General features: G+C 36.6%; 1 protein-coding gene and 1 pseudogene across 6 annotated transcripts in view; both read right to left on the bottom strand.

Annotated features, from left to right (window-relative positions):
- RMDN1 (regulator of microtubule dynamics 1) overlaps positions 1-12,572 on the bottom strand; it is a 55,713-nt gene that overhangs the window by 29,558 nt on the left and 13,583 nt on the right. For all 6 annotated transcript variants that reach the window (XM_040487464.1, XM_040487462.1, XM_040487466.1 and 3 more), the window contains exon 2: positions 7,495-7,612. In XM_040487464.1, coding sequence (XP_040343398.1) covers positions 7,495-7,612 — 118 coding nt within the window. The remainder of the gene's footprint in view (positions 1-7,494; positions 7,613-12,572) is intronic.
- On the bottom strand, positions 3,823-5,826 carry LOC121038027 (L-lactate dehydrogenase A-like 6A; annotated as a pseudogene).

The following is a 12,572-nucleotide window of genomic DNA, read 5'->3' as shown; positions in this document are numbered from 1 at the left end:
TAGACTCTATGATCTAACTTATACAGATGCTGTTACAGAAAGAGTCAAATCTGTCATCAAAAACTTACATGAATTTACACAGAGAATCTGAAACTACCCTCACTGGCACTATACACCAACCAATTCATTAACTAGTTTATACATTACTACAAAACATACAAACCTTATAGACAACATGATGCTCTAAAAAAAGTTGATTAGTTCCTGAAAAAAAGAGTAAGCTTGAATTTCAGGATATTCCAATTATTACTAAGGAACAACATACTGAATTGTCTTCTATAAGGGTACAGTATTACTTAGTCCTACAGATAAACCAACATTTCAATATGTTCAATTAAGTTTATTATTTACCTTAGTATGCTTTAATTGATAAGAATGTATTTGAGGTTTAATTTTTTTAAAAATTAAGCTCTAGACCAGAAAAAAATTTGAATTTGACACTATATGAAGTACTTTTTTACTAAGTTAACATCATGATATGCTTATAACTAGCTTAAGAAAAATTAAATGAATTAGCAAATTCTTCTTTAATCCTACCTCAATCTGGTTGGGTGTTAGAATTTAATATTCACATGGCTGGTTAACTTTCTTAAGTTTGCTTCCATTTTATTGTATATTTTTATCAGTGGCTGATTGTCCAAATTTGGGTTACAACAACCCAAAGATTTTTTTTTTTAAGTAATCTCTATACCCAAGCTGGGGCTCAAATTCACAACCCCAAGATCGAGAGTTGTGTGCTCTACCAACTGAGCCTGCCAGGCACTCCCAACAACCCAAAGATTCTTAAAAAGTAGTAATCTTAGCATTCTTAGTCAATATTTGTGGTAGGCAGAATAATGGTCCCCAAAAGGTCTACATCTTAATCACCAGAACCTGTAAAAATGTATAGGTCTCATGGCAAAGGGGAATTAAGTTTGTAACTAGAATTAAGGCTACTAATCAGCTAACCTTAAGATAGGAAATGATCTTGGATTAGCCAGGGGGCCCAATATACTCCCAGGAGTCCTTAAAAGTAGAAGAGGAAGGTGGAAGAAGAAAGTCAGATGAGGTATAACAAAGAAAACAAGGCCAGAGTGAAATGATTGCTGGTTTGTAACATGGAGGAAAGGGGTCTTCAGTAAAGGAATGTGGAAAGCCTTTAGAAGCTGAAAATAAGAATTCTCTCCTAAAGCCTCCAGAAAGAAATACAGCCCTGCCGACTCCTTGATTTTAATCTACCGGGAGCCATTTTGGGGACTTCTGAACTACAGAACTGTAAGATAATAAATCTATGTTGTTTAAGGTTACTAAATTTGTGGTAATTTGTTACAGCTGCTGTCACACAAAACTTATACAATATTAAATATACTGATCTGGCATATTTGAATGTATACATGGTATGTGTAAATAGCAAAGCTATATTTAAATCTATTCACTGATTTTTCTCAGACTTTCCAAGAAGACTGATAGAGATTACTGTCCTTAACGTGATCTAGGAATGCTTCAACTCATCATCCACACAATTAAAAGAAGAATGTAGAAATAAAGTTAATAATTTAAAATGATTTAAATCTTTTGTGCACTATTCTTAACTTCTTAAATCACTTACTTCCTATTTCTTTATTATACAGTATAGTACCATAAGCTATAATATCCAGGGTTTAAATATGTTTTTCTTAATTCTTTTTTTTTTCCAATTTTTTTTTTAACATTTATTTACTTTTTGAGACAGAGAGAGACAGAGCATGAATGGGGGAGGGTCAGAGAGAGAGGGAGACACAGAATCGGAAACAGGCTCCAGGCTCTGAGCTGTCAGCACAGAGCCCGACGCGGGGCTCGAACTCACGGACCGCGAGATCATGACCTGAGCCGAAGTCAGACGCTTAGCCGACTGAGCCACCCAGGCGCCCCTGTTTTTCTTAATTCTTAAACAGAAATTTCTAAAATCATACAGTGTGCAATTTACAAGAAAAAAATGCACTTACTCTGATACTACAGACTCACATAGGCACTAGGGTGGGAGCATACTGTAGACCACTCATATCTGCAAATCAGCTGTGTTTTGTTTTGTTTTTTTTTACTTGTTTAATGCTCTGTACTTTTCCTGAAAATATTTAAAAATAAGCTATGTTACTGACATAAAGAGACCATATTCTATAAAATGGACTACACTTTTAAAGTAAATTACTTTTCAACTTAATAATGAATATCCAGGATGAACTGAGATATTAATTCAGCTGTACAATGAAATCTTAAATTTAGCCTAAAATGAATATGCACAAGATAATTTTTAGAATTTAAAAAAATGTCACTGATGTGACCTAAGTTAGTAAATTTTGGCTTTCTGGTTTTTCTTGGTACGTGTACTCTTAACCATGTGAGAGGTATCTGGACAAAAACTCTACTCCTCTAAGCAAGCAAAACAGCTCTATTTCTAGAAGTTTCTCCTTATAGAACTTACAAATGAGTATCTAGATTTTTTCAGATACTCTAGGATTTTTCTAGGGTTAGAAGGCTCTAAGTAGCAACAACATCATCAAAATTTAAGGCAAATTTTTCACATCAACAATACTGTGCCTAAGCAGTACTGGATGCACAGTACCTCTTTATGCCCTGCTGTAGTACAATGAAACACAGATGAAGGAGCACTAGCCTCAGTTCTGTAGATTCATCAAAGAGGAATCAATACAGGTATATGAAGAGAGACAAGTGAAGTGATATGACGAATCTTTATTTATTAATGGGCCACTTATAATTATCTTTTAGGTACTTTACAAGTGAACTTTCACACACACACGCGCGCGCACACACACACACATGAGTACTGTGACTGTATTAGCATATCTTTAGGAGTTTTAAATTTTGTCTATTTTAAGGAAATAATGAAAAACTTTCTACTGGAGTTCTTCAATTACGACCAAGTGGGTATTTGCATTATCTTGTGGTAAATATAGACATTACCATTTTAAAAATGAGTCTCAGAATCCCATCCAAATGAAAGGTCAAAAAAATATATATACCCTTAATTTCTAAAAACATCTCACTTCAGAATAGGATTTTATCCCAGTATACTGATGAGGAAAAAAAATTTTAATTGGCTTCAATGGTGAAGCAGCTATAAAGAGAAGTTTTGATGAGCAGAATTCTCTAAAGATCATTTCCTAAAAAATACAAAGATCACAGCACACCAAATGGGAGTCAGATATATGACAGAGTAAAACTTGTAAGGAGTGATGGAATTAAGACTTTATAGGAACATGAATCATTTTCCAAGTTAAAAGAAAATCTGATCTCTATATTTTATCAATAATTGATTTTTTTCCCCAAGGGCTATGGCCTAGTCTCACAAATTATAATGAGCATGCCAATCAACTAATTATAAAATGACATTTTATGTAAGAAAACAAAGCTAAAGAAAATCAAAGTAGGCTAATATCCATACTCCATATTTTGTATCAACGTTCTAAGTGCTCAAAATATGCTTGAAAACACAGAAAGGATTCTAAAATATAAGGCAGCTTTCATTAAAATCTGTAATAAAGACAATACATTTAGATTTCAGAATAAGGGGCGCCTGGGTGGCACAGTCGGTTAAGCGTCCGACTTCAGCCAGGTCACGATCTCGCGGTCCGTGAGTTCGAGCCCCGCGTCAGGCTCTGGGCTGATGGCTCGGAGCCTGGAGCCTATTTCCGATTCTGTGTCTCCCTCTCTCTCTGCCCCTCCCCCGTTCATGCTCTGTCTCTCTCTGTCCCCAAAATAAATAAATGTTGAAAAAAAAAATTTTTTTTTAATTAAAAAAAAAAAAAGATTTCAGAATAAGTTACACCTTAGAATATTAAAAATTGTTTTTCAAGGTTAAATCAAGGTTTTATTTGGTGTTAGAATTGGAATCAACAGAGCTATTTTTGTTTGTAAATACTTTTATTTTTACATTTGTAGAGGAAGTTACAACTTTTTTTTAAAACAGCATATAAATGAATACAAAATCCAGCCAGAATGAAAGAATTGGTATATACTGGATGAAAAGAACCAGAACTTCTATAACACATTAAACACATACATCATACATTTAGACCAAATAGCAACTACTATATATACATATATATGAATTCAAGTTTATTCAAAAGTTTGTTATATAATCCTATAACTACTATCTCTCCATCAATAACTTCATAAGGGTGGCTTTAAATAACTTTAAACCTTGATCTCCTTCTGTATTTCCCAGAGGTTTTCTGCACTCTTTCAAACAGACCGCCTCTTCAGGGGTTTCTTTTTAGAACGTTTGCAATACCATCCTCTCTCAGGATATAAAGAACACTAAGGAATACCTTTTCATTTATTCCATAGAGGTCTTTAGTTATGGTGGAAATTGGATGCACTCTCCTAAGATAGTTCAAAACGCTTTCCATTAAATTAACTACAGATAAGCCAACAGCCCAATTAGTATGACATTTCATTTTAACCATCTCGTAACCACAGGTTATCACTTCTTTGGGGACATTTTCCCAGTGCTCAGGATCTTTATCCATTCCAATTTCTGAATTCAGATCCTTCAAGGGGATACCAGCAATGTTAACTCCACTCCACACAGGTACACTTGAGTCTCCATGTTCTCCAAAGATCCATCCATGACAACTTCTGGAGTGGATACCGAGCCTTTGCCCAATAAAGAAACAGAAATGGGCAGTATCCAGATATAGCCACTTCCAATAACAGGGGAAATGCACTCAACTTGCAAGCTACATGAGTTAAGATATCCACTGGACTGGAAACCACTATCATTTTGCACTGGGGACTATACTGGGTAATGTTGGGAATCATTAATTTAAAGGAGGACACATTTCTCTTGACTACATCAAGGCATGTTTGTCCTTTTCCTGGACATGCACCTGCTATGATAATCACTGGGTTGGAGTTTGCACTGACAAGGTAATCTTTGCTGGAAAATATATTTGGCATTTTCATGAAAGAGCTGCCATGTTGAAGATCCACTGTCTCACCCTTCAGTTTGCCTTCATCAACATCCACAAAGGCAACTTCATCACTCAAGCCTTTGAATAAGATGTTGATACCACAGGCCATGCCAACTGATCCAGTTCCTATAATGGAGATCTTATTGTGATGAACTGTCTCCTCTGAAGTGAAAGTCTTAGTAAGTTCACACCTGACAGTTATAATCTTGGAGATTGGACTGAAGGACCAGCTGTCCCTAAAGGAGATGCATGCCACCTGGCAGGGACACAGAGCCATCCCTAGGCAAAAGAAATTCACTCCTATGGTGCCTGGTCTCTGGCTTGCCCACAGGATTCCCCCAGCCCAGCTCATGGTGTCTCATGCAAGTAGAGGAAGAGAATGGGGAAAAAAGCCACATCAGTGTTCTTTGAGGCATAACACACTATTTACACACTAAACCCCTAATTCTCCTCCCCCACCCCACCCTGCCAGCTAGCTACTGTGGCTACGCAAGACCACACCCAGTTTGTGCGACCCTCACAAGCTGTCTAGCACATTAAAATGTTCTTTTTAATCTACTGTATACACAGTAATTTTAAATAAAAACACCTTTGAAAAAAGGGGCTATTACCATTAAAGCTAAAATTAATTTCAGCTTTGCCTCTCAAAGTGCCATATTTTGTTGCTCAGGGAAGCACTACAAATTTGCACTAATTTTCTGTAAGGAAATGGTGCTAAAGCACACTGAAACTGTGACAGATGAGAAAAAATTGATTAAAGTTCTCATTTCTGCTCTGACACTTTGACTTTGAAGAAGTTTTAACTTTGAGCTTCTTTTCAAAAGTTAATACTATAATGGGTGGAGCCTGGCTGGCTCAGTCAGTAAAGAATGTGACTCACGATATCTGGGTCCTAAGTTTAAGCCCACCTTGGGCAGAGTTCACTTTGAAAAAAATAGCAGGGGCGCCTGGGTGGTTCAGTCGGCTAAGTGTCCGACTTCAGGTCAGGTCATGATCTCATAGTTCGTGGGTTCGAGCCCCACATCGGGCTCTGCGCTGACAGCTCGGAGCCTGGAGCCTACTTCAGATTCTGGGTCTCCTCTCTCTGCCCCTCCTCCACTCATGCTCTCATTCTGTCTCTCAAAAATAAATAAATATAAATTTAAAAAAAAATTTTTTAAATACCATAATGGAATACGAACACACACACACACACACACACACACACACACACACACACCCAGAAAAAATCTTAAAACTGCAACACCTCTCAAGGATAAGTTTTAAAAAACTATCATGTCATAATACACTTTTGTCCTAACTACTTTACAAGGCTTCTATGAGAATTGAGGTTAGGGTGAAAAGTCTACGGAATCAAATCCTCTACTTTATCCTTCATAAAAATTATCCATTAAAAAAGGAAAAGATAAAACAAAAACATAGTAATTCTCAATTATTTGCTCTTTTAAAGATAAGAATAGTCATGGGCGAATGAAATCAATAAATAACTAGTAGTTTTTGGCTAAAATTCTCAAATTCTTCATCTATCACAACTTTAAGAAGAACATCTATTCAAAACAAAATCTCTGCTTCCTTCCCCAGTCACTTTCTTGATGATTAAAAGGTGGGGACTATAAAAAATAAAAAGGTTTAACCCATAAATTAAAAGTTTTTTTTCTGGGGCAGCTGGGGCAGTCTGTCAGTTAAGTGTCCAACTTTGGCTTAGGTCATGGTTTTGTGGATCGTGAGTTCAAGTCCCACACCAAGCTCTCTGTTGTCAGCCCAGATCCCAATTTGGCTCCTGTCTCCCTTTCTCTCTGCCTCTCCTCAACTCCCTCTCTCTCTCTCTCAAAAATAAACAAACATTAAAAAAAGGGGTTTTTTTTCCTAATATACTGAAATTATGGCTCTCTCTACATACACAACTGGTTTAATTACATTTAATTTTTTACATATGGCAAGTCTATGTTTACTTATCTATAGAATGCCAAATAAAAAATTTGATGGAATTTTTTTACTTTTCTATCAGTTACTTGATATTTAGTACAAAATTGCATTGTTGGTAAATAAAATACTTCTACCTCAAAGTAATTGGGCCTTCCTAACTATACCAAGAAGAGTGTAATACCTTGGAATTAAGGAAACAAACAAATCATTGTGTCATAAGGGCCAGATATAGTCTTTGTGGTATATATATCTCTCCCTGACAAATCCCTCAACCGTTTAAAAATGTAAAAAACATTCTTACCCCAAGGGTCCCATAAAACTACAAAGTATTAATAGAGTATTTCTCACTGAAGGAACTCTAATTGCTAGAAGAAATTATATATATATATACAGATATATATACATATTCACACAGATATAACACACACAGATACATACATATATATACATACATACACATATATATTATCAGACTAACAAGTAGAGAAAAGCAGAAAATAATATAGCCTTTAACAATGTTAGTTTCATTACCTATTCAAAAACAACTCTAAGTCATTAACAAAATATAAAAAACATAAATAACTCTAAGTAGTCCACATGTTTAGCTTAGGCTTACCTTTGGCTATGGCATGAACCACAGCAGCCTGGGAAAATACTTGATATGCTTCAAAACCCAAATAAGATAAGGCTGAGAATAAAAGGCTTCTTTTGAAAGCTCCTAGGTTTCCCATCACCTATGGAAACAATTATGGTCAGAGTTATCAAACACAAAATTTGCAGGAACAGCTACTCCTAGCAAAAATTACATTAATAAAAAAAAATCACATCAATTTTCTCCTACCCCCAAAGCAATCAATCCTAAGCATATTGGAAGTTCAGGGGTACCTGGTTGGCTCAGTCAGTTAAGCGTCCGACTCTTGATTTTGGTTCTGGTCATGGTCTGGCACAGTTCCTAGAGTTTGAGGCGTGCATCAGGTTCTGCACTGACAGTGCAGAGATTGCTTGGATTCTCTCTCTGGCTCCTCCCTGTCCCTCTCTCTCTCCCTCAAAATTAATAAATCAACTTAAAAGAAAAAGAATATTGGAAGCTCAAAATTTATCTCATCAAATTCTTCAGTGAAACTATTTCACAAAGTTACCTTATAGGGAGAGTATATCCTTTTTCAAGAAAAGTTTCTTAACAATGGCTAAGGCTAATGATAGTAACTTATCTAACAATCACAGTTATGCTGGTAAGTGCTGCATTATAAGATCTACATTTCATTTTTAAAAATTTTTTTCAAATGTTTATTTATTTTTGAGAGAGACAGAGACATAGCACAAGCAGGGAGGGGCAGAGAAAGAGGGAGACACAGAATCTGAAGCAGGCCCCAGACTCTGACCGGTCAGCACAGAGCCTGACGCGGGGCTTGAACTCACGAACTGTGAGATCATGACCTAAGCCAAAGACAGATGCACACCCAAATGAAGCACCCAGGCACCCCAGATCTATATTTCATTTGAGGAGGCATGGATATTGTAACTGCATGAAATAAAATATAAGATTCTAACATATAAGTACCAATCTTAACAGATGAGATGAAAATTATCAAATATGGTGATTACTACACATAAAAAATGTACATGGCTTTTAAAGATATCTTCAAAAGTGATCCACAAAACCCAGTTTTTTAATTAAACAATGAATAAAATAAAGAGCATATTCAAACATATTTATAAATTAATTTTCATAATTATGGCCAGAATTCTCAAAACCAATGGTAAAGAAAGAGTATATATATGGACATCACTCCACCAATTCTTTGCTACAACAGTTCTTCTCTTTCACATAAATAGTATCATTTTTTCCCTTTCTGTTGATTCATTCCCACTGGTATGAGCCAAGCTATACTATCTTTATAAGTTGTGATTTTCTTTTAAAAATTAAAACTTCCTCTTGAATTCACTTCTCTCTTTAGTCTCATTTCTAACTTCTCTTTACAGCAAAAGTTTTAAAAAGTTGTCTCTACTCAGGGCGCCTGGGTGGCTTAGTCAGTTAAGTTTCCAACTCAATTTCGGCTCAGGACATGATCTCATGGTTCATGGGATGGAGCCCCATGTCAGGCACCACACTAACAGTGTGGAGTCTGCTTGGGATTCTTTGTCTGATTCTCTCTGCCCCTCTCCCTGCTTGTTACGTCAGTGCACTCTCTCAATATAAATAAATATTAAAAAAAAAAAAGTTGCCTGTGCTCTGTCTCCACTTCCTCTCTTCCCATTCACTCTTGAACTCACACAAATCACTTTTATCCCCACAACTCCACTGACAGTGTTCTAGTTAAGGTAACCCAGGATGCAGCTATTTCCTATGGTCAATTCTGAATTCTCAGCTTCCTTGTCCTATCAACAGTATTGGACAGCTGATCATTTCCTTTTTTTTTTTTTTTTTTAAAGTCATGAACGGCTCTTTAATTTTTTAAAGCAACTTTATTGAGACATAAGTGACATAAAATAAATCGCAAACTTAACATGTACAATTCATTAAAGCATGCATATAAACCCATAAAACCATCACTATGACCACAATCAAGATAATGAAAATATCCACTACCACCACCACCCTCAATTTCCTCATGCCTCTTTCTAGTCTATCCAGCCCCTTTCTTCAGCACTTGCTGTGTTCTCTCACTCTTGGAACACTTTCCTCTTGGCTTTTGGATACTACTATCATTATCTGCAGTTTCAGCAACTGCTCCTTTGCTTTGGTTGGTTCCTCACTAGCCAGGAATATTCTGGGCTTAGTCCCAGATCGTTTCTCTACTTGTTTCATTTTGGTGATCTCATGTCTTTAAATACCATCAATGTGTTAAAAACATACAAACAAAATATGAAGTCTGGATGACTCCTCTGAATTTCAGAATCATGCATCCAGCAGCTTAATCAACATCTACCTCCACATGAAGTACAACAGGCATCTCACATTTATAAGCTAAAACAGCTACTGCTTCCTTTAACTTTACCCACAACTTCCCTTTTCAGGGTAAATGGAAACTAGAGTTTCCATTCTTCCAGATGTTTAGGTTAAAAAAAAAAAAAAAAGCCAACAAAAAACCTTGTAGCCATTCTAGAGTCTCTCTCATGACTCACATCTGACCCATATTTTAACTTCTCATAAGGATGTAGGACAGGAATGAGGAATCCAACATACTCCAATTTGCTGAGTGCTTTGTTTACTTTTTTGAGCATGAATATTCAAGATACTGCACAAAACTGGATTCAAAACAAAAAAGCAAAATAGGAAAACTGAATTTGACAAAGTTACAATTTTAACATTTAATTTTCTGAGTTAATTCATATTTACCAAGGAGAAGCAAGATGGGGTTAGGGACACAGGGTATGGGGAGTGAGTGTGTATGGTGGTAGTGATACTTAGAAAAAGAAGGAAAAGACTAAGATTTCATCAGTAAGTCTCCTAGTTCCCTATTTTTACTGCAGATGTATCACAAGGTAGAAACATTTGCAGAGATTATTATAACTTGAGAAAACTATACATTTACAGTGTTCATCCTCATGCTGATGTCATGCTCAACAAATAATATTCTAGCTTTCTGAGAGGGGAGAAAATGCAGTATTGGGCAGCTGACATTTATATTTCTTACTGTAAATTAATGAAGTGACAGTTTACCAGTTGTACTCTTTTACTAGTTTGGTTAATGTGAAGCAGCTCTCTGCTGATCTGTGAGAAAATAGATAAAAATCATGTTTCTGGAACTAAAAAAAAGTCAATTAAAAGAATCAGGACTCAGTGGCCCCCTAAAGACACTAACAACTTGTGAGACTCTGAGACAGTTAGAATGTGCCATTTTACTTTGCACCTCCAATACTCTGTACAATGCCTTTCATATAATGAATTCCCAAAAAATATTTATTCAACCAAAGAAGCAGGCTATGTCCTAGATAGATCTTTTCTTCAACATTGATTATACTAAGTTCAAGCTAGAAGGAATTCAAAAATACAAACTCATCACTAGATAGAAAGGAATGTGTGCCTACCATATCTCCTTGTTTTCTTCCTAATTTCCTGTCAGCTCCTCCTCCTCTTAAATGTTGGAATTTCTCCATAGTATGTACTAGGCCTTCTTCTAGTCTTACTAGAAAGTACTTTCAACCTCTACCATGTCATCATTTACAACTATATGCTAAAGACTCCTGAATCTGTATCTCCAGCTCAGACTTCAGAAGGTAAACACCAGACCTATCAAACTACTGTCTATTCTATACGTCAACTTGGCTATCTCATGACAGTCACGTTAATTAGCCCAAAACATAGCCCAAAACATCTCATCTCCCTCTTTACCTCTCCAAATTGCTTCTGTCCTCCTATTCCAGCAAATAGTGTCACCATCTATCTTGTTCTAGCCAGAAACTTGAAAAACTAACTCGACTCCTTCCTTTCAACTTCCACATCAAAGCTATTTTTAGGTCCACTAAGTTCGCATCCTTAATGTACTTTGAATGCATCCACTTATTTCCATTTCCATGGCTACCACTAAAGTTCAAACTACTACATTTCTCACCTGTGCTATAGCAATGATCACTTATCCGGTGTACAGAATACACTCTAACCTATCCATTCTTGGTCCTAGACAAAGTTATTTTTTGCACAAAAATCTGATCAAATAATTTCCCTGTTTAAAACTTTTTCATGGTTTCTTATAACCTTTAGAAAAAATTAGGGGTGCCTGGGTGACTCAGTCGGTTGAGCATCCAACTTTGGCTCAGGTCATGATCTCATGGTTAGTGAATTCGAGCCCCACGTTGGGCTCTGTGTTGACAGCTCAGAGCCCGGAGCTTGCTTCGAATTCTGTGTCTCCTCTCTCTGCCTCTCCCCCACTCAAATTCTGTCTTTCTCTCTCTCTCTCTCTCAAAAAATAAATAAACATTAAAAATTTTTAGAATAAAATCAGAAATACTTAACATCATTAATAAGGTTTTCTGAATCTGGTGTGGTAGGCAGCCTCTAAAGCAGTCCCCAATGGGCCTGGTTCAAGATGGCAATGTAGAAGGATCCTGAATACATGTCCTCTCACAGACACACCAAATCTACAGCTACAAGTCAAACCATTTCCTCTGAAAGAAACCCAAAGATTAGCTGAGTGATTCCTTCACGCTACACAAATGAGGAAAAAAATCCACATGAAAATGAGGAGAGGTGAAACAAAATCTTGCTATAAACCCCAACTGTGGTATGCTAACCCACAATCAGAAGGGAACTCACAATCCCAAGCTTCTCCCTGAAGAGAATTTGAAAACCACATCAGGTACCCCAACTTTTAAGAACTACACCCAAGAGACAAGCCTCCAAACATCTAGCTTAGAAAGTGAATGGAGTTCACATCCATGAGATCTACAAGACTATATATGGGTAACCAAAAACAGTTCTTAAAGGGTTTGTGCAAATTCGCCCACCCCAGAGCCTAGCACAAATGCAACTAATTGAGAAGTACCCACACTTTCTGTGAAAAAGGCTTACTTGTGTATCTTAAAACTTCAGCCTGAAGGACAAGCATCTAATTTAATACATATCTAGAGGCCTTCAACAATTTCCTCCAGAGTCCTCGGAGGAAAGATGCAATCATCGTGCTCTCCCTCTGCTGTGCTCCAGGTCACTGGGATCAACTGAAAAAGATATGTACACTTCTAGTACCCCAGCTT

This window comes from Herpailurus yagouaroundi, unplaced genomic scaffold (assembly GCF_014898765.1).
Source record: "Herpailurus yagouaroundi ecotype Mexico unplaced genomic scaffold, PumYag 165, whole genome shotgun sequence".
NCBI classification, from domain to species: Eukaryota; Metazoa; Chordata; class Mammalia; order Carnivora; family Felidae; genus Herpailurus; species Herpailurus yagouaroundi.
The sequence above is the reverse complement of the archived record's forward strand: the minus strand, read 5'-3'. Positions and strand labels throughout refer to the sequence as shown.